Source organism: Paramisgurnus dabryanus, chromosome 7, assembly GCF_030506205.2.
Source record: "Paramisgurnus dabryanus chromosome 7, PD_genome_1.1, whole genome shotgun sequence".
NCBI classification, from domain to species: Eukaryota; Metazoa; Chordata; class Actinopteri; order Cypriniformes; family Cobitidae; genus Paramisgurnus; species Paramisgurnus dabryanus.
The window spans coordinates 31,223,195-31,247,607 of NC_133343.1; the positions used below are offsets into that span (position 1 = coordinate 31,223,195).

General features: G+C 37.9%; 1 protein-coding gene across 3 annotated transcripts in view; it reads right to left on the reverse strand.

The window, feature by feature from the left end:
• The window catches only part of nav1b (neuron navigator 1b), an 80,770-nt gene that overhangs the window by 46,651 nt on the left and 9,706 nt on the right, over positions 1-24,413 (reverse strand). For 2 of the 3 annotated variants that reach the window (XM_065279492.2, XM_065279491.2), the window contains exons 4-5: positions 16,478-16,580; positions 12,265-12,627 (exon numbers count right to left, since the gene is read on the reverse strand). In XM_065279492.2, coding sequence (XP_065135564.2) covers positions 12,265-12,627; positions 16,478-16,580 — 466 coding nt within the window. Of the gene's footprint in view, positions 1-12,264; positions 12,628-16,477; positions 16,581-22,370; positions 23,045-24,413 lie in introns of those variants that run through there. The other variant, XM_065279494.2, reaches the window with a different exon arrangement.

The window sequence follows — 24,413 nt, forward strand, 5'->3', positions numbered from 1 at the left end:
ATTGGTTGAAATTTTTTCCACGGGATGCATTATTTTTCGATAAACGCACACCTAACCTGTCAAATAACCTCAAGAGCAATGGCCTTGGTAACTTTGGTATAAGCAGAATAAATGACATCAGTCTTTTAAATTATGTAAAAATAATGCACACCCCCAGGAACCAATGCTTCGCGTCATGCCGCATTACTACCTTGGGTGTGCATTATTTTTTGAAAAATTCAACAGCCCGTCATCAATTATTCCTTACATAAACTAGGGCTGGGCCTATACCAATGTTTCATGTCTGATACCAATGTCGATACCTTGAGTATCTGTCGATACCGATACTGATCCAATACCATTTCTATTGCCCTTTTAATCAATTAAGCTGCAAATAACAAATTTGTTATCCATACAAAAAGGAAGAATCTTTTTATTGACATGCAATAGGAGTTTGAAGCATTTGCATATCAGTCAAGTAATTTGGTTTGGTCTTGGTCTGGATGGGTTCACATTGAAATCTTATGGCAGACTTTGGTATCAAGGCAAATTTGACCCTTGTCGTCTGAGATCTCCTTTAAAAACCCTATGGATCTGAAAGTTATGCATTTCATCTTAAAGCTGTCATATTTTATATTGAGAGCACAATACCACACACGCATTTAAAGATCTTATTCTTCTGCAAAGAGTCGCAGCACTAAAGAATATCAGAATACAGAGAGAATGATGAAACCCAAGGAACCTAATGAAATAATCCACCAACACCCAGACCATTCAAAGCTAATGTTTCATCACGGGTGTGTCCTGCACTATGTAAATGCTTTTCAGATCACTCTGTGGTTTGCCATGTTTTAAGTCATTTTAAGGCATGTGGACCGGGAATGACATCATCTCGTGATCAGTCGACTTTAGCACTCCACCTCTTGATCACATCAAAAGCACCCAGTCGCCACTAAAGACTTTTGCAGTTACTGTATTTTTCCAGCAGAGGTCATAAAAAGTGATGTCAGACAGGTTCTGCTTCATCACAAACAGAGAATTCATGTCAAAAACACAAACCTTGTCTTAAAGGAACAGCTCAAACCAAAATGAAAACCCACATGCTGTTCCAAACCATTTCACTTTTTTCTGTACAACACATAATAAGAAAATAAGGTTACAGTGCCCATGCAATATGCAGTATAGCCTCATCTCTTAAATCTATCGATTTATTCTTCTGAAAACATGAAGGTGAGTAAATTATCACAATGTTATGCATTAATTTAATTACAGTGTTGTATCGCTATTGTTCTAGCTTCATTAACCTCTCATGAAGTCATTAGTCTGGATGAAAATTACTAAGTAATGCAACTAAGTGTTGCAACGTATTTGAGAGAGATGCAGAGATTCATTGCCGCAGGAACCTGCAGCATCAGCATCAATTTATGAAAAAAAATCACTTTAAACAGCACTGTGACTATAATGATACGTTTACAATACAGACAATACAAATGAATATCACTGACATTCCATCGCCATGTCCAGTGTTCGGTCTGACCACACATAGAGATGTGTTAACATTTAAGGTTGTCTTAGAATAACATCCCTCAAGACCCAAGAGTCTCTACCTCACCAGATGTTCTTACGCACTGTGTTTTTGTGTGTTTGTAGGACATCTGATGTCCACATGGATTAAGATCTGGCTGGTCACTCTTCCTCTTGCGGTTAATGGAGTATATCCTGTCTAATTTCATACTAGATATAGCGTTATACGTCTTCTGTCTGACCAGAAGATCTCATAGAAAAGAATAAGAATAAAATAGACTGAAATCTTTCTCCAAAACCACAAACCATAGCGTACAATTCACAACTTAAAAAAACCCTGCTACAGTAAGTGGCTGCACTGTAAAAATGTTTTGAACAAACCCACAACCCCAAGTATTTAACTTTTTTTAACTTTTCCCACATGTTGCGGTACAAACATGAATAACATCTCGGCTTGTTGAGGAGAAGTGTGCCGCTGCTTTTCAAAACTACTGTATCAGATTTTCTAAAACTGTAAGTGATTTGTAAAAAATGAAACCTTATAAAAGAATGCTAAAAATAGTATAAAGATACCCCAGACTTAAACTGAAAGAGGAACCTTGACCAAAATTACAGACCAGATTATCACAGAGAAACCAAAAACCATAACAACTGCATACCAATGCCCTAGAAGCCTCCCAGGAAACACGGAACTGCAAGCCAATACCCTAGCAACCCCCTAAGCAAAAGGAACACCCTAGCAACCACCCAGGATACAAGGAATCGCATAGCAACACCCTAGCAACCACCCAGGATACAAGGAATCGCATAGCAACACCCTAGCAAACACCCAGGAATCTAGGAACCACAAAGCAACACCTTGGCAACCACCAAGGCCGCCTTAATGCACGGGCTTACCTGGGCTGAAGCCCAGGGGCCTCCGAAGTTCAGGGGCCTCCAATGTTCGCGTTCATGATGAGCTGAAAATGTCATTTTGTTTTGTAACTTGTCAGGTTTTCTGTCAATCACTCTGCACGTTACATATCTGCTGATTGGTCCGTGGTAACTTACCGTGAAATAAAATGTCAGACGTAACAGTCAGATTTTTCTATTCCGCGTAATGTATTAAGTGCCCGTTGTCAACTTGGCATTCCTGCATGTTAGACCAGTGAGGTGCAGGTCTCTCTCTTTCGCGCGCGTGCTCGCTCTCTCTCTTTTTCGCGCGCGCGCTCGCTCTCTCTCTCTCTCTCTCTGTGCTCGAGTCTCAGAAGTCTTTCCAACCATGCGCAAGAAACTGCCTCCAAATAGAGAAAGGCGTTCCCGCACATAATGCTGTTAGTTGTTATAAAGTTTAAGTTTACTCGCGTTTATATCAGTGACGCGTGCGCAGCTGGAGCGATGTAGTTTGACGCGACGTTAGCTCACAGTACACACATCTGTTGGTTTAGATAAGAAAAACAACAAAGAGACGCAACGGTAAAGGTGCAAGTCTTAGAAAGTAAAGAGAGACAAGACCATCTCAAAACAGACTCCGTGATCATCCCCTGATAGCACCATTCATATTTATAATCTCCTTATCTAAAGATATATACAGGTATGTTCCCTGTCTGTTTTGTGCATTTTCATGCTTGTTCGTTTTACATGCTTATTTATGCATAAATACTAAGTACAATGCAGTCTATATCTTCAATATTCTAAAAACTAAATAACTGTTTAAAAAAATAAGATTTTGTCTATAAAGGCTTATCTTTTGTTATCATTAATGCATTTTCACTTTAAAACTAACTTTACTTTTTATATTTTTAAAATTGTGCTGAGCATTTGGTTAGTGAGTGGCAATGAATTTTCTGCAAATTTGTATATTCCAAAAACTATATAAACATAAAGCTTATAAACATATATACTTTCACACATTTTGGTTTTATTATCACCACAAGTTGCTGTGTATGGTTGTTAAATAAAATGTCTTGTGTTTATGCTCGATAGCAATAGGCTCCGGAACGGATCTGCAACGGATCTGCTCCGAAGCCGACAGCTCCGGTCTGGATCCGTTGCGGATCCGTCCCGGAGCTTATTGCTATCAGGTTAATAATGATATTACGGTGTTTTCTGGGTCAAAGAGGGAAAACTCACTGTTGTATGTCTCGGAAGAAACTAATGCATTTTGTTATGTAGATTACCTAAATATTACACTTAAAAAAATAAGACTATAAATCGAGGGTATGGGGGGCCTACAAAACCTCTCAGCCCCAGGGCCTCACATTAGGTTAAGGCGGCCCTGGCAACCACCCAAGAATCAAGGAAGCACAAATCAACACCCTAGCCGTTTCTCAATGTCAAGGAAGGATCCTCGGAAGCTAGAATTTCGAGGATGCTACGTCATCGACGTCCGTCGTAGGACTGTTCCAATGTCGAGGATCCTCGAAATTTCAGCCAAGGACTGAGTCCTTCGTTTGAGAAATATCCCATATACAGGAAATGATGCAAATTTGTATCCTTCGCGCTCTTCACGCGCTGAAATCACCCACAATCCTATGCGCGCAGCACCGAAAGCACACCTTTCAATCACGCAATGACGTAATGACGTGCACTTGCTAGCCTGTTCCATTTAACGTGTTCTCCGAATGCTTAAAAGGAGCCTCGCCTAGCCTCTGAAGGAAGTGACTTTTAAGGACTAGTCCTGCCAAGGAAGTATCCTTGACATTGAGAAACGGCTCCTGACAATCATCGAGAAATCAAGGAACTGCATAGCAACACCCTAGCAAACACCCAGGAATCTAGGAACCACAAAGCAACACCTTGGCAACCACCCAAGAATCAAGGAAGCACAAATCAACACCCTGGCAATCATCGAGAAATCAAGGAACTGCATAGCAACACCCTGGCAACTACTCTGGAAACACAGAGCCACATAGCAACACCCTGGCAACCACCCAGGAATCAAGAAACCAAAAAGTAACACACTGGCAACCACCCAGAAACTAAGGAAACAAAAAGCAATTCACTGGCAACCACCCTGGAAACAAGGAACTGCATAGCAACACCCTGGCAACCACCCAGGAATGAAGGGACAAAAAAGCAATGCACTGGCAACAACCATGGAAAGAAAGAATTGCATAGCAACACCCTAGCAACCATCCAGGAATCAAGGAACCATAAAAAACACACTGGCAACAACCCTGGAAAGAAGGAATTCCATAGCAACACCCTAACAACCACCCAGGAATCAAGAAACCAACAAAAAAACACCCAATCACCCACAAAACAAAGAACCACATAGCAACACCCTGGAAACTGCCCAAGAATCAAGGATGCATAGAGCAACACCCTGGCAACCACCCAGAAGTCAAAGAACCACATGGTAACACCGTGGCAACCACCCTGGAAACAAGGAAACACATAACAATGTCCTGGCAACCACCCAGCAATCAAGGAACCAAAACGCAACACACTGACAACCACCCAGAAATCAAAAAACCACAAAGCAATACCCTGGCAACCACCATTAAAAAAAGGAACTGCATAGCAACACCCCGACAACCATCCAGGAATGAAGGAACCACAAAGCAACGCGTTGGCAACCACCCAAAACACCATAGCATCATTGTGATGAGTTTTGCATAAAAAGCACCCCTCACATTTTCTCCAGGAAATGTAAAAATCTAGTTTGTAGTGTACGCCCAATAAATCACAAAACCCTGTGGTGAAAAAGCAGAAGGAAAGATAGCAGGAAGACATTATATAAATGATTACTAACACATATGAAATCAATGGCACACAGCCCATCATTAACTCTCCTTCGAGCCTTGCACTGTAATATGCAGCCATTTTCCATCTCACAGACACACACACATGCGCTAATACACTGACACACCATGTTTCAGAGTCAAAGAGAGTCGGGCTCATGGGGGTTACTATGGCAACACATCCCAGCCCATGCTCTGCATGCTCGGAGATTAAGGGTGGAAACCCGCCATTGCTATCCAACCATGTTGTGCATTATCAGACAAAGATGTTTCAGCCATTAGTTTTTAACACCTTACAGTAAACATAAAATCCTGTACAGAGTGATTGATGTCTGTCTGATAGTCACAGATAATATCACAGTATTTCTATAGCTCAATTTGCTTACATTAGCGATGCAAAGGTTGTAGGTTCACATAATTGGTTGTAGAAAATTATTAAAAACAGAAAAACGAGAAAATCCAAACAACCGTCCAAGACCATATTATCAATAAGTGACTTAAAACACACTTTCCAACCCATTTCTAATTGTCTGATGTTTAGCTTCGCTATGACGTAGCTTTCCATGTTTCATAAACAGAGAGGATTCTGGGTGGGCTATTGTTGTAAATCATTCGCTCGTTCTTTCAATCAATCAACTGACAAAACAAGCAAACAGATCATTCGCTCTCTGTCTTTGAAAATGTGAAAGGCAAACAGCAGAGAGACGTATTCAGGTCAAAACTGCTTGCACTGCGATGGCTTCATGTCCCAAAGGATTGACCATAATTGTAACCAAATCATGTGTTTCTTTAGGAGACAGAAATCTGAGCGCCGTTGTGACGGTTTATCTTTTCTTTCCGAGTCACCAGACAGAATTTAAGGTGAAACATTAGATGTTTGCATTTCTTCCCATAGGGACATGTGACAGCGAGAACAAGGAAATGCACTTAGACCCCTAAAGATGACCTAACCAACAAACTCTCATTTATGCATTTGGCAGATGCTTTTATCCAAAGCGACTTACAGGTATATGTTTGATCAGTATGTGTGTCCTCTGGGATCGAATGCACAAACTTTTGCACTATACCAGAGCTACAGGAACACAAGTCAGTCACTGTTGGAAAGCTTTATCACTCATTTATGTCTAATTTACATAAAATGATTTAAATATATAAAAGGTTATTTTGCATTAAAAAAAAATCAAGACAATTCCCGCCCCACAATTCTTTGAATTATGACCCCTACACGCATACGACAGACTTTGCAGGCTAACATTTTTTTAGCTACTTAAAGTACAGTAACATAAATCATTTCTTCACATTTCCATTAGCAGAGGTTCAGCATGGACTTGACTAAGAACAGGTCTCTATCCAATAATAGTCTCAGGGGAACGGCAATATATGAAGCTCATAGCAACGCAAGACCCTACGTACGGCCTCAGGCCAGACACAATCAATAGACATTATCTGTCTTATTTGGGACTTTGCTTTTGTCTTTGTTCTCATAATGTTTGGGGCTGAGGGACACACAAGCATCAGCAGTTTGCTTCAAAAACATTCATTAAACCTAATACGTGCATTTAACGGGAAGATGCTAAAATACAGCACAGCTCAGCTTAAATGCACTTCAGACATTATTTTTTGTAATAGTGGCTTTTACAAGTCTCTTTACATCCCAATAGCAATCAATAAGTGGACGTCCCAGGACCACATTGGGGCAGTTTAGATATAGCTCAATCCAGGATTAGGCCTTATTTATATTAAAAGTCGTTTTTCCAAACAAACCTTACAAAAAACAATACCGGTGTGCATCTTAAGCAGTGTTGGGGGTAACGCATTACAAGTAACGTGCATTACATAATAATATTACTTTTCTGAAGTAATGAGTAAAGTAACGGATTACTTTATAAATGTACACATTCATATTTGAGTTACTTTTTAAAAAAAAGTAATGCAAGTTACTTTTTAGTTTAATTAATTTGATGTAAAAAAAACAATGTACTGCATTAAACTGAACGTATTAACATAGATTTATGCACTTTATGCGTGAGTGCCAGAGCAGGAACAGTTTTAGTCAGAAACTGAGATGGCAGGCCAGAGCTCGACATTTTTGCGATGGAAATATGCAATTTCTGAATGCAAAACTTCTCAGTCGTAAAAAATACCTGCAAGGCCTGAAAGAGATCCAAGTAAGAAAAAGCCAAGTAAGAAAAAGTAACGCAAAAGTAACTTAAAAGTAACGTAAGCATTACTTTCCATGAAAAGTAACGCAATTAGTTACTTTTTGGAAAGTAACTTAATATTGTAATGCATTACTTTTAAAAGTAACTTTCCCCAACACTAATCTTAACACAAAACAATGGCACTGATATGTAAGGAATAATCGACGACGGGCAATTGAATTATAGGAAATAATGCACACCCAAGGTGCAATGCGGCACAACGCGCATTATTTTCTAATAATTCAAAGGACCGGAGTCAATTATTCCTCTTATAACACGGTTACCACAAACATTGCTCTGGTACCAATATTTTAAGACATTTGACAAGTTAGGTGTGCGTTTATCAGAAATTAATGCATACACAGGGAACATTTATCAGCCAATCAGAATACAGCATTCAACAGACCCGTGATATAAATGTTAAGATATGTCAGTACAAGTGTTTTTTTTTTTTTAAGTTAAGGCAGCTCAAACATGCATTTTAGTCTGGGACTAGGATAAGTCCTGTCCGAGAAACCTCCACAAAAAGTTCATTCAATCATAACATTCCGGCCATTTTGAATGTTTTAAGTAACATAAATTTGATGTCACACAACATACTAAATACAATAAGTGTACATAGGGGTGTTTTCCCAGCCTGATCTCACAAGAATTCATACATATTTTACGAGTTGGCTAATTCATAATACAAAGTTAATTGTGCAAAAACATACGATTCTTATGAAAAAAACAACAACAAAACCCAACCCCTAACCCCGCACCTAACCCCAACGTCACAGGGGTCAAGGCAAACCGAACAAAAACTTACAAATGTGGTCGTATGAATTAATACGAATTAGCCAACTTGTAAATAATGTACAAATTCTCATAAGATCATGCTGTGAAAACATCTCTATATGTACACTTGTGATATAGCATTGGTTTTCCTGGACAGGGCTTATCCTAATCCCAGACTAAAATGCATATTTGAGCTGCCTAATTTAAAAACACCTCAAGATGCACACAAATATTGTTTTTTGCAAGGTTTGTTTGTAAAAACAACTTAAGATATTTCAGTACAGGTTTTTTAAGTTAAGGCAGGGACTAGAATAAGCTCTGTCCGGGAAACCGCCTCATAATGTTCCTGTATAGCTCAGTGGTGGAAAATTGCATTAACAGCACAAAAGGTTATAGGGTTGATTCCCAGGGAACACACATACAGTGTATTGATCAAATACAAACCTTGAATGCAATGAATGCACTATAAGTCGCTTTGGATAAAAGCATCTGCCAAATGCATAAATGAAAATATCGAAGTAAACATATGATAAATCATTGTACCATGGCAAAGAAAGTCAATGTGGAGCTTCCATACATACAGACGAAGCTACAGGATCGAGACTGAAGCATCTGCGTGGGAACCTCACCTTTTCCCTTCATCTCCTCAGCGTCTCCATGGTTACCACTGAGACTTTCACAAATGCAATTCTACATCACATATGACCGATACGTCACTAACTGTGAAACGTTATATAATACTGAAACAGTATTATTAATAATAACATGAGCATGTGATACTAAAGCATGCTTATCTCAAAGATGATGCGCGTAAATTATTGAGTGTTGGAGAATATCCCAGACTGAATTTAAGGATTTTTCGGAATATCGTGCGTAACTTGTCCTTATTAAAAACACAAGTTTGTGTATATGAAAAACCAAACCTGTCTCTCGACTCTTACACCTCTGGTCTCTGTAAGCCGCAACCCATAAAAAAGCAACCCATATTTTTTAGGTTAGCCAATCAGAAAACCTGACATAAACTAGCAATTTATCTTTTCATTGGTTCTTAAGATTCATGTAGAGCTGCATGTCCTTATGAAAACATATTTACTGTACAGGCTAACAAAACCACAGGAGCCAGAAGACAGCGACATATTAGATTTCATCAAAACATGCAACTACCGGTATATCAAATCTGATGCTCTCAAACAGATCATGTTCTTCACGTGTTAGTTTTATAAGCGATGTCATTTTGATGTTAAACATGTTTGCGCCATGCGAGCCAGTTCACAAATGTCAGCAGCGGCAAATGTAATAGTAAATGTTTTTAGGGTAATACCAAGGTTCTTTACTGTAAGGAAATAGAAAGTGCTTTGTCATCTTTTTGTTTTTATGTTCCTCTTGACCTTTGTTGCACAAATTACTGTACAAGATTCTTACTATATTTCTGTAGTAAGTGTTTCCTTTTACCTTACGTACGTCTCTCATCAGTAGAAAATGAAAACGAGGTCTGGCTCTGATCACCCCACCGTCATGCGGCACTTTCTAAATCCCTCAGCATGAGCTTCCCAGATAAAGCCCCATTCCCACCCGGGAGAACTGTCCTGGATTTCATCATACCAATGTGCGTACGTGTATGCATTTGGGTGTGTGACCGAGCTTCGCTGATAATTATGCTTTTAAACGAGCGAGAGATAGGAACCAGAAAGCAAGACAGTTGAAGTCAAAAAAGGAGTGGCTATCCTCAAAAACCAGTCCAACGAAACGTGACAGGCTTTGCATACTGAGATCAGACACCTGCTGTCAAGGGAAACACATGTTCACTCCTCTGGTATGCAAATGATGGTGAAAATAGGGCATGGTTGGGTAATCTGAATAATTGGAGACCTAGCAAATGGCTTGACCTTGCAAAAAGACATAAACCAGATGACTGGGTGATTAGAAATTCAGTAGGTTGGCTACTATGACTAAACAGAAAAGTTCAGAGGACAAGCCAATGGTTGGCAACAGGGGCGTCATGCACCAATTTTTTTTAAGGGGGCACAGTGTGCAAAGCTCACAGAAATTTGCGCATACACATACATCAAACGAATTATATTATAGAGCTTTCAGTCTTTTCCATGGCACTTACATTTCTAACATTCTAAACGCCCCTGCCATAGTGCAAAAACCTCCAAAATAAAAGTGTTGACTAACTTTCATATCAAATACTATTCAATCGGATTAATGACATATTGGCATCATATTTACATCTGAAACGGCATGTGTTCTATTTACGTTTTGTTTAATGACTTGTTTAATTCTGTCATTAATGCATTTTGCACAACAACTGCATTATCCTATGAAATTAATGTAATTTACATCCATAAAGTATATAAACAACGAAAATGCCATAAGCTATAGCCACGTGATTAATTTTAATGTTCAATAATGATTTAAAAAAAATATGTTTAGATACAATTATTAGAGGAACGGATTTTTGCATTAAATTTTACCTTATATGTTAACATGTGTGATTCCGCGCCCCCGTGAACTCTGGCGAACTTTGGCGTTGTGCCAAGAAGATGAATCTAGAAATCTCTACTAATCAGTGGCGGCGTTTCACGAAAACCTAGGCTATGGTATGGCAAAAATTCTTCGTACAAGAAGGCCATTCTCAAATAACTAATCTATAAAACCACATATGTGTACATACTCCACCAACCTGTACAAAAGCATCCTACGACTGCACGGATGTACACTACTGACAACAATACGGAAGCAATACAAATGAAACAACAACAATAGAACAATAGAAATCATGATTATTTAAAATGCTTTTCAAATAATTATTAACTAAGCACAACTCCAGCAACAGATAAACTAAAACAAGATAATATCAAAACATACTGTGACATCCCTTCACAAATCTTGTCACGACAACCGCCAAATCCACTTATAAACACACAATAAAGACTTTTAAATGATGTGATAGAGCACACATAGTTATCCAACACTAAATAAAATTCTTAGTAAAACAGAGCTAAATGCAAAAACAAGTCTTACCTTTTGTCGTCGTGCAGTTTTTATTCCACAAGTGGCCATATTCAAAAATGCGCGCAAATAATTAATACAATTCACTTCGGCTGCATTACAATCCCCAGTGGAAGAGAACATATTTATTTATCCACAGAGCAAATCATTTTACTTCTGGAATAATGTATGCAATATGCAAAGCGCGAGTGTGGGGGAGAACCATGAGTCTGTTTAAATGTTAAAACAAAAAAAGGATTTTACTTGCGAAAATAAAGATTATTAAAGCAGCGGTCATCATGAGACCTCCTGCAGCGCGAACCCCACTATAGATTGTGTTCGACTTCAAGCTGCGCTGTAAGAACGACAGGCTGATGACGTCAAAGTACCGCGAGGGTGACTCGAGGAATCATCGGAAGAGTCTGATTTCAAACCGCTGTCGCGGCACGTTGATGTCATCCGCTTGTCGGTTCCAGTGTCATAGCATGAAGTCGAACACACGTGTAAATGATACTTATTAGTGATGTGCCAATGTTTAGATATGTTCTACTGAAAATATTTTAAATTATCTTTAATGAGCATCATTATAGCCTGTTGATTTCTGGTGTTTTGTCTGAATGCTAGCGTATGGCAACTGCCATACGCAAACGCCGCCCCTGCTAAGGTCGAGCAGCAACAGCTAAGCTCGTGAGCGCGACTGCCGCCAGAATAAAGTGTACACGATCAATACACTATCAAAACTCTGAAAAGTGACACTGATGCAGCAGAAAATTTATAATTTGGGCATTTTAAACAGATTAAAAGATTAATGGACGCTTTTTTTTATTTTTGAGGTTGCTTGCAAAATCCATTTGGCTCAAAAATCCGAGGGGGCACGTGCCCCCTCAGTTTCAATGGGCATGACGCCTCTGGTTGGCAATGAGCATTATTGAGCCTAAACTCGCTAAAGTCAAATTTTTTTGTCAATTCACCATGCATGACTGCTTTTCTCTTGACAAATTTTAAAGTATTAAGCGAACAAATATAAACCTACCAAAGCCACACCCACACATGAAGACACTCACCCATTGGCCAGATTATCATCATCATCTTCATCATGCAAGCTTTTGCCAAGCAAGTCAGAGTCACTCAGATAGCCACACTTGAGGTCACCATCACCGGCGTCAAGGCCTTCGATGAACTCGCTGTGAGACGCGCGGCCCAGATTGCCAGTGCAGCGCGCGGGCATCGTGTGAGACGTGTACTGAGACGAGGTCTTCGTGCCTGCCAAATAGCTGCTTCCGGTTGAGGAGGGGGCATCGCCGGCCTGCAGGCGGGGACTGGACTGCCCGTAACGCCAGGAGAGAGGCGAGGAGCGGTTGGAGAGGCTGGAGATGCTACGGGCATTGGTTTCATCGCTGTCATAGCAGATGCTGCTCTCCAGACAGCTGAAAGTGAATAGAGAAATAAAATTAATGCCCTGAATTTAGTAAAGTCTATCAATTTGAGCTTTCATCCTGGTACGTAAAGGTTTGATTGTATGAGCTACTTAAAAATCGGGTGAGGACACCAATATCTAACATTAAAAAACGCACATGCTGGTGACCATCCAGCTGGATTGTTGAATACGATCAAGACCAAAGGACCTCATGCATGAATCATGAATTGAGTAACATTCTTTTATAGAGGTTGAAGATAACATAACCAGATGTACCAGCATAAAATATACAGTACACAACCACATGAGCATCCAAGCAGCTATTTTTAACTTCTTCTCCCAGTATAATTTATCAGACAGCTATAAAGTTCCTCTAAAGTGGTTTTAATCATGATCTTAAATATTTGGTCTGAATGTACGCAAAGTGTAACATACAAAGCACATTGTCCTTTAGCAAGTGGGAAATACTAACTAATGAATCCTCTCACTTTGCCCTTTGATTTGTATTGCGGTACTGTGCTGATAAAACCCAATCTTAAGAAATTTTGTGGTATAGTCACAAAATAATTGATTTATATATTTATGTTTAAGGACACAATTTACCATTGTCACTTGGGGTTAGAGCGACTTTCTGTTACATTTCAGACATCCTAACCCAAACACCAAATCTAACCCCAAGCGGCAATGGTTTCGAAAAAAAGTATACATAAAATGACATCCTTCCTAACCCAAGCCCAGAATCTAACCTCAACCCCAAGCGACAAATTGGCTGATACCAGATCATTTTTTTGCTGCCAGTTGTGTCATTTATGCAGTTATCGTGTCAGTTTTACACATTTAGTCGATTATTTGCTTTATGTAGCTCTGCAACTTAGTTCCCAGAAGAAAAAAAATTTGCTGAAAGGTTGTAATACACATTTAATTAAAAGGAAATGAAATGCATTACATACAGAAACAAATGAGGCAATGCATGAAATACAGTAAGAGGACAAAGCTTTCAAAGGATTGTGGATGGCATAGCTCATATAATTGATTGCAAATCTGAGCATAGTCCGAATCATGGTTGAGATCTCTTCTGATTTTCTAAAAGAGACACGCCTGACATTATTGGGGTCTTATGCTGAGGAGAAACATCTGGAGATGTTCAAGCAACTCCTCATTTGTTCACATTGTTGTCTAAAAGACACAAATATGATATTTGCATTTGTGATTTTTCTTTCCTTTGCTTTTCTTTCCTTTGCATTTGTCTTTTTTGTTTGTTTCACACAGCCGAGATCTTGGCATTGTTAGCTGAAGATCATAAAGCTGGAGAACAAAATTGCAGCTTCAAGTCAAAAGAAATGTTTCATGCTGTGCGCCTTCAAACAACTTTACAACTATATTTTATAGACTCCCAAACCCGTGATTTGCTTCTATTCTCTCTTGATGCCACATCACATGCTACTGAAGCCAAAGCAAAGTTTCTGCCCTCTCCGTGGCCAGGTTTTCCCATTACAAACTTCAGGAGAGAGAGCATGGACTTAAAAACAAACTGTGAGTGGTGTTCGACTAAGAGAAAGCTGTTGGCATGATGCTTAGATGTTTCAGGTTGTTACAAGTTAAAGACGAAGTATAAGCTCAGTTTTTTTAGGCGTACACGAGGGTCCGTAAACGGTGAGCAGACTTGCAAAACCAAGTTGTTTTAACTTCATGCTGGATTTTTTTACATTACAGTGATATGTATAATGTAGTATGTAGCCCAGGAGATGCATTGCATTTTGTCGCAATGTGCATGCGTTGAACGCCTGTGTGCACGTACTGTACGAGTCAAATAAAGTATAATTTGTGCATTCAACCGTTTGCATACAAAAAACAAGTCAAAAAACAACCTTAACATTTCTATGATACTCTGCTGCACAGATCAGGTTTATGAAAGTATAAAGAAATACTTGCCTGTTTTATTAAAAATAAGTCTAAAGCATAATGCCTGCAAAACAGTTTTCCTCAACAAAACCAGCATGTAAAAAAGCTTCCATGTGGTTTAGTGATTATTTACAATTACAGGAACCCTTCCAAGCACACATCCAGCCATTAAAACAAATGTAGCATGTACAGCAGGTCTGAACTGAAACATTTTAAAAATATAACTACAATCACAACGCTGTGAGCCACACATTTACTTCAAGAATAGCAGAAATATCACATTACAGTCAAGCTCATGATATGCAGAGTAGAGTCGGTGTTCATCTGGGGTTTGAGCGCGGATGCTCTAGTATGAATCATATTTAAGCCGCTCCATCACATTTCATAAAACCTGCATTCAAAATGGAGGAACATTAGCCGCGCGATCAATACCGCTGATGTGTAACGTTTCTCACATTATCAAAAAAATATTAGGATTGATGTGAGTGACCCATGTATAGATAAAGACATTTGCATTCATGCTAACTGCTTTTGCAGTGGTTAAGAGATGGAGAAATTGTTATTCACTCTTATTGTATTTAAAACCTGTGTATGACGATGAGAAGCAACCAACCAGGCAAAGATTTTCAACAGTTTAAGCACACTTATCACCACAAAAAACTATTGGTAATCTGGAACTGTGGTAGTACTGCTGAACTATAGCGAATGGTTAGCCTGCAGGTAAATGTTTGATGTGTGGATGAAAGATAGGTGGAGGTCTTCAGGGCTCAGAACAGAGGAACGTACAGTACAGAGATGAAAGTAAGCATGGATGACACTTTTGCTGTGTAAGCACATCCTTTATAGAAATAATTACTTGGGATAAAGAACAGATTTGAGCTTTTTGATATATTAAACTCTTCCTGTTCATTTTCATGCACACTCACATTCTCCAGGTGTATAAGCTTTAAAGGGGTCATATGATGCGACTTCATGTTTTCTTTGTCTTTGGAGTGTTAAAAGCTGTTTGTGTATATAAAAGATTCGTAAAGTCACAAAGATTAAGGTCTTAAACCCAAAAAGATATTCTTTATAAAAGTGAAGGCACATACACCGTTCAAAAACGCCCCCATATATCTACCTCACTGTGGGAAGATTTGCATAACACCAGCCAAATGTATACGCAAAAAAGAAGGCAAAACTTTCATTTTCGCTCTAGTATTGCTGCCGCCATGTTGTGGAGACGCTGTGCTTTGGGAGCTGAGATTCCAAATGGTAAGCGGTGTCACATTTCTGTAACACGCTTGAGGTTTTCGGCCAATCACAATGCACTGGATAGCTTTGTAAAATCGATGCGTTTCAAAAATGTGCACTGAAAAAAATGATTCATTCATTTTTTTGAAGGTAAGGGTCACAATCAATTTATTTAAGCTACATTTAAAAAAAATAAAAAAACAGAAAAACAAAACAAAACAAAAAAACTTTTGTTTAAATGAAACTTAAATAAATTGATTGCGACCACTTACCTTAAAAAAAATGAGTAAATTGAATGAATCATTTTTTTTCAGTGCATAAAGGAGCAATAATAATGCACGGTATGTTTAAAATAATGTGTTTTTACCTTAAACCATGTAAAGACATTGCCTTACACCAAATACACAAAAAAATATTTTTTAGCAAAGCCATACTTTAATTTTGAAAAATACTCAAATAACTTGAGTACCTTAATACTTATCTGTTTTTCTTTGTTAACATTGTTGTACAAGGCAAACATCACTATATTGCTCACAATCAAAAGACATCATCTTAAATAGATGTTTTTATAAATTTTTAAACATAATTTGTCTTGTACTTTTTGTGCTACAGACTTTCTGGGAAGAGGATTTTACTTTTGTCCATTTGTATGCTTAAAGACTCATGAATCAGTTTGGCTGTGATGGTTCATAACATAAACACGTTACGTCCTCATTGACTCTCACCTTTGACTAAGCTGGGTTCCTCGTAGACTGGACATGGTTTCCTCCAGGTTCTGTCGGAGATCCAGAACATTCTGAACTGTCCGCTTCCTTTGTGATTCTGGATCTACCAATACAAAAATCGTCATTAAGATATGTATCAGAATAGGTATGCAAAACATTAAAAACACATTTTAAAAAGTGTTTATAATGAGGACATTAGCATAAGAATAGTTCCCTTTTGAGGGAACTCGAGCTGCGTCACCGTAGTGACACTTTGGGAACACCTCCAGGCGTGAGTGCGTCTGAATGTGTATATCAAATTCAACCAACGGTGGGGCGTAATGTCACCTGCGTGGTGACGTGGGAGCCAGGACGTATAAAAGGCGACCTGAAAAATGCCCTTGCTATCTGAAATGTTGCTGAAGACGGCGTACCAGGTACGCAGGAAGTATGGCAAGGGAGACGCAGCGTCTCGTTCCCGAGATGTATTTTATAATAGTTTTTAATAACACTTTTTGTTTTATTAACATCTAAGTAGTTTCTGCCATGAAATTTGTCAAAATGTATGCATTTATTTAGACACATTTATCCATCATTTGCAAAGCAGGTGGAGGAAAAGCACTTAAAAAACTCAAGAAATTCCCAACAGTCTTTTCAACAAGGATCTCAGACCATCAAGCCAAATACTGATAATGAGCTCATCAGATGGCCATATATCACTCAATAAAAATATAACAATAATTCGCCCTCTTCTTTGAAAAAAAAAACACTACACTTCATCTCTTGCTTGGCTCATAGGAGTGAAATGTTGGCCTGCATGGGCAGCCGGTTAGCATGTCAACAGCATGGCCAATCAATCCCATGGTGCAGTTAGGCATGGCGCCCGCACCGACATCATTAATGACCCGACTGCTTTACAGAAAGAGAGGGAGGCGGTCGAGAAGACTCTTACAAGCATTACTGGACACCACAAATCTCATGTCAATCAAATTCATTCCCATGAGAGAATTACCATGTCTTCTAGTTAATAAAATCACTCCAGGCTTACATGGTTGGAATTAGTTAATGAAGTGACAGGATGACAATAATTCATGCATTTTTATTGCACAGCGTGTTGCATGTGACTGTAAACAGACCAACACTGACCAATCGAGTGCAGCATTGAGAAAGGGCAAACAGGTGGTACTATAGTAGTAGAGTTAAGACAGCTGTTAGTTACCAAAGTCTGTGACCCTGTCTGTGAAAGTTGTTCGGGTTTAAAATCATCCTACATAATGTAAAGAACATTTATTTAATATATTATTATGATATCTTTAATATTGACTGAGTAAGGTCAATGTCAAAGATTCAAATTAATGTAAAATCAATTAAAGAAATGTAACTTTAATGCTCCTAATCTCATGTCTAAAATTATGTTCTTATAAATTGAATTGTATTAAAACACAAAAATTATCATTATGTATATAGGTGCTGAAAAAATTTAAAGCAAACCTCATGAGCGACATACAGTAAAGTCACTCAAAAGCAATGTAAAAGACTGAGTGGATACAATGAAAAATTAATTTCAATTTAATTTCAAATAAATTCAATTCAGTTTTATTTATATAGCGCTTTTCACAATTGGTAATTGTTTCAAAGCAGCTTTACATTAAAAGAAGCAGGGGGAACACAGAAAAATCGACAGACAATATAAGTAGCAAAATACAGCGCTATGAATAAACTATTAAAAAAATGGTCTCTTATACAAGAGGATGCTAAGTTAAGCCAATGTTAAAGATGTGATTAAAAATCATCAGGGTTATTCCATCTAGAATAATTTTTTTAATTGTTCCTACAAATAAAAATGCAAAAACATTACCATTGGGCTGTTTTCAAAATAAATATAAAACTTGTTTTCTTTGCAGTATTCAAGATCTGAAAACACTGCTTCTTTTTTTGTTATTTTGACAATTTTTTCCCTATTTAAATTTTTCAGGAAATAAATGCAAATAAAAACATAATTTTTATTTTTATTACTTTGCAGAAATGTTGTCAAAATGAAACAAAAGTAGAAAAACTGAAAATAATCTTGAAGTGGTCTCTTAATTATATACTGTAAAAAAATTCAGTAGAAATTACAATGTTATTGCAGCTGGGTTGCCGGTAATTTACCGTAGATTTAAATTTATGTTATTTACTGGCAAGAGTTTGTTCAAAGTTAAATAAATTTTAAATATTAACAAGTCTTTATCTGTACAGAATGAAACTATACAATAACAGCCTCATGCAAAGCATTCTGGGAACCAGAAATCATCATCAACCTTTTTCTGTTTTTTGCTTCAGATTTTGTTTCCCAGAATGTTTTGCTTGATGCTGTTTTTTTTTAGTTTTACTCTGTAAAGACAAAGACTTGTAAATGTTTAATGTTCATTTAACTTTGAACAAAATGTTGCCAGTAAAAAACATAAATTTAAATCTACGGTAAGTTACCGGCAACCCAGCTGCAATTTCTACGGATTTTTTTTACAGTATATATATATATATATACACTGTAAAAAAATCTGTAGAAATTACAATGTTATTGCAGCTGGGTTGCCGGTAATTTACCGTAGATTTAAATTTATGTTATTTACTGGCAAGAGTTTGTTCAAAGTTAAATAAATTTTAAATATTAACAAGTCTTTATCTTTACAGAATAAAACTATACAATAACAGCCTCATGCAAAGCATTCTGGGAACCAGAAATCATCATCAACCTTTTTCTGTTTTTTGCTTCAGATTTTGTTTCCCAGAATGTTTTGCTTGATGCTGTTTTTTAGTTTTACTCTGTAAAGACAAAGACTTGTAAATGTTTAATGTTCATTTAACTTTGAACAAAATGTTGCCAGTAAAAAACATAAATTTAAATCTACGGTAAGTTACCGGCAACCCAGCTGCAATTTCTACGGAATTTTTTTACAGTATATATATATATATATGAGGGGTAACATGTTTAAATGTTTAATACTAACTGATGTGTTTCAGTGACATGATGGACCACTGATAGGATTTGATAAGTTTTGGAGCTGTGCCAGAGGTTGGCCTAAAATATTTTAAAAATAGCATCTGAATTTGCATTAAATCATGCAAATTTATGAGTTTGTCAGCCTATGCATTTGTTGCACATTGCAATTTATCAAATTTCCAGAAAAGGAAATTATTAGAATCAAGAAACAAGAAAAGGTATCTGACTGCAGCAGAATTAAATTTTTATATATGCTCTTTTCTCTATACAGTTACGTTGAGCACATCGCCCTGTTTAGGTTATGTGGGTCATCAGGTTTGACTTACAACTGAGTACTGGTTTTCTAAGTCAATTTCTGGCTCAATTAGGTGTTTGTTTTATATATCATCCAACGTCATCATGCTTTTTCGATATTGTTATCACAATCAGCTATTACAAATCACATTTCATTCTACCACTGCTAAACAAGGCCAATATGATCACCGCAATCTCACAAATGTAATAAATCTCCCATATCTCCATCACACTGGTCTGCTTCTGCTGGGAATGAGTATACTTCCTCTCATATTCAGACTTATTTCCAGTCTGATACAAAGAAGTCAAATCTGTCCGGAGATTTGAGTTTCCATACGATCTCCTTCCTGAATTCAATCTATTGTCTCTCATAGATATTTTAAGGCTATATGGTGAGAAGCTCATCCAGCAGCTGTGAATGCACACAGGAAAGCCATGTTTTATTATGAGATCTGATTCAATCTTCTCTGGCATCAGATTCTGCAGATTTCTTGCATACCGAACGGCTCATAAGCAAGTCTGCTATGCATGCAGTGGTTTAGATTATTTGGAGACAGAAGATGCTTTGATAGAGAATCAATGGGTAATAGAGAGCTTGCGGTAAAATGTTTTCATACTTCCATAAGTTGCCCTGTGGCTCATCATGTTCTCTCCAAATTTAGCTCCAAGTTCAGGACTTCATGTGATTATGTTTTACTGATCATTACATACAATGCTAAAAGACAGAAACCAAAATATAGAGTATGCCATAATTATTACATATATATATATATATATATATATATATATATATGAATGGATAGTAAAAATACTTCAACAACATTCTTAATGGAATTTCAATGCTTTGTAACCAATGTTAAAGAATCCTTATTGGATTCCTATTGAATTACCAGAAGACACTACGAGACTAACACAGATTCATCGTGAGTTTTGGAGTCTTATTTGATTTTATTTGATATTATGTAATCTTAATCAAACTACTTGCATTGGATGACTTCTTTTTCGATGGTGCACAATGCAAAGCTCGTCACAACATGTATTTAGGCTGCGTGTGGCTCGTCATGTCAAAATATGTGTTTGGCGCATCATGTGACCCTATGTTCATCACGCGTCATGCCAAAATACGTGCATGTTGCAGACGCTTCAAAGGGTTTTATTAAAAAGAGACGCTCAGGTTAGCCAGATAATCGCTTAATCTCATGTGTAACCAGATTTTAGTGTTAAGTGTCTTGGGAGTATTTTGTGAACGTCTCTTTTATCATAAACTGTTTTGGTGCATGTGCAGCAGGCACTTTTTTGACATGGTTCACATGATGCACCGAACACATATTTTGACGTGACGAGCAACACACGACACTCCGAACACGTATTTTGAATTTGGGCCCCTTGGAAGAAGTCCCCGGCCGCAACTGCATTAGATTGGTAATTATAAAAGGGTTGTACTGCAAACTATGTGTTGTAAATCATCTATGTTGTGATCTGTGTTTGTAGGGATATTATACGAAAATTAGAATAATTCTGTATGGTTATAAGAGAAATCCAGTACTCAATCCTTTGACAAGGACTATGAAGAGATGACGTATACATTATAGTAAGAAATTTGATCCAGGTCATTGATTTACCATCGGACGTCCAACCAATGAATTATTTTTGTCGTACTCTAGAACTACAAACCATTAAAAGAATTCAAGAATTGGTCATTTAAAAGATGAAACCTGGATACAATTGAAATAGAGGTCACCTATTTGAGAGCAGATGCACAAATGTATGTATGTTGTATGTTGTTTTAAGAGAATAGAAAAACTATATAAGATACACACTTTTAGACAAAACAACCAATATGCTTTAGTACATTATGCAATACAAATGTAGTCTAATATTTGGTCATCATCAAATATTGTTTCAAATCAACAATCCCATAGAATACAACGATATCCCAGTTGTTTTCCCTCCCACATCCCAGCAAATAAATCTCCAGTCTCTGTTTGTGTATCCGACAGCATCATTTACCATCACGGATCACTAAAGCAGCAATCGAAAAATGGACCATCAAGCCAAAGCGGACCGTATGACCCATTGTTGTATTCTAGTTCTCCTCTTACTATCTGCTTTCATGATAGCAGCCATTACCTCATTACCGATGAGCGGTAACACTAGGAGATACAACCAGCACACACAAACGGACAGACACACAGCACCAGGCAGGCGTCGAAAGCAAATCAGTGTGGCAAGCGTCACCCCCGAGCATCTGTAGCTCAATCGTCGAACGATATTGGATAAATGCCATGGGGGATAATCTATGGGTGCTATTTTTTCCCACGTGTAAGAGAGACTGTCAGATGCAGAAAGGATGCACATGTTACCCATTGTCCCACTGCTCACCTTTAGAATCACATTTTTATTCATGGCTACAACGAAGAGCTCTCCAAGGGCGAACAAGCATGAATACTGTAGTGTGATTATAGCCCTTTCACACCACACTGCGCCTGCCACGTTCAGCAGCCATGCTGCCAACAGCAGCTGGTCGTAGGTGGCCGTAAAAGACAGTCAAGTTGGGTTTGCCCGTGACACAGGGATAGCAAAACTAGGTTTGTGCAATCAGACCATTTGATTGTAGATAGGGAAAGCCATACTCACCAAGAATTTGGCTGAAGAGCAACTGCTCTAAGTCCCCAAGAACGGTGACAACCAACTCTGGGTCCACCTTGAGGAAAGGTTTATCGCCACCCTCCTCACCTTGACCCTTGGCCTCCGAGTCACCAGAACACGCAGCCGCTACCTTCTTACCACTCGCTTTGGCTTTGCAGGAAAGGATATCGTCATCAGACTTGCAATCGTCTGTTGTCTTGCTTAGGGGTTTTACTTCCGCATAAGGCCCTCGTGGAATCCGACTTTGGCTCTTTCCCAAGCCGCCAGGTGCCGCCAATGGGGTTAAAGTCTTGGGTTTGCCCTGAAACAGGGAGTGGTCTGATTTGGAAAGGTTGCGAGAGAGCTGCGCGCCACCTGCCCCTCCTCCGGACGCCGGTTTAGGCTTGCCCATCTTCAGGTGACCCGAGGCAGCCCGGCTCATGTCATCGCACCATTTTGGCTCATAGAGTTGCATCTTTTTCTCAGCATCCGTCAGCACGGCCAGGTTAGTGAGGGACCTCTGCTTGCGGAGGTTGGATGGCACGGGTATGCGTCCCTCTGTGCTGCCAACACGGTACACCTTCAGCTCACTCCTCGCCACGCTCTGTGGCACGCCGGATTTGCCCCTCTTGGCAGCCATGCCCACACCTTTGACTGTGTGCTTTGGCGCTTCCTGCTCTGCCTGCTTTTATTCGACCCCCAAGCTCCTTCCTTTATAGAAACACATTTAGCACCAGTGAAGAGCAAAAAGGAAGGACAATTCTGCAGCTCTTCCTTTGTTCCTAAGGGAGAACAGGCTAAATCCGAGTCCTGTTTTCCTTCCTCCCTGAGTCTTTCTGTTGGCCTGCAGCATCTGCCACCCTGGATCTCCTTCTCTCTGTCTGTCTCACTCACTCTTTCCTCTCCTCCCTTCAACAGACCGCCTTGCCGCTGAGCTGTGCAGCAGCCAAATGACAGCAGCACTGAATGCAACAACAGTCCCTCCCCCCTTTCTCTCTCTCTCTCCTCTCCCTCTCTCTCTCTCTCTCTCAGTTCCATTTTCCGGTGCGTCTCTCTGCCTCAGCAGAAAGTGAGAGATGTTAGGGGGAGATGACAAATTGCAAGTGATAAATGTAAACTGAACATCATTTTCTATATTTTCATACCATTTTACTTCATGCCCATGCCCATTTACTCCCTCCACCAATGCTGAAGACTCATTAATATCATAGTTATGCATTCACTTCTCAGATCTTGCCTCTAGGAGAAATCTATTGCATATGCAATGACATCAATATATAATTGCATTATAGCAATACAATAGTCTGCAGAAGTACAACACATGTTACACAGAAGTATAATGCAGTGCAATATTAAAATTGGTTTAAAACACAAGATCTTTATTAGTAGAGAGATTAGAGAAAAGGTACTATACTAAAATATTACATAAATAAAATACAGCAGTATTCATTTAAATGTTCTAAATCTGCGAAATAAAGGTTTGATAACATAATAATAATAATAACGATGATAATAATAATAATACAAATAATAACGATGATGATTATAAAAATAATAATAAAAATAATAATAATAATAGCAAAGACGACAATAATAATAATAATAATAATAATAATACAAATAATAACGACAATGATGATAATGATAATAATAATAATAATAATAATAACGACAATAATAATAATAATAATAATAATAACGATAATAATAACAATAATAATATTACTAATACTACTAATAATAATAATAACAAGAAGAATAAGAATGATAATAATAATAATAATATTAACAATAATAATAACGATAATAATAATGATAATAATAATAGCAAAAATGACAATAATAATAATAATAATAATAATACAAATAATAACAATAATGATAATAATAATAACGACAACAAAAATAATAATAACAATAATAATAATAATAATAATAATAATATAACAATACTACTACTACTACTAATAATAATAATGAGAATGATAATAATAATAATAATAATAATAATAATAGCAAAAAAAGAAAATAATAATAATAATAATAATAATA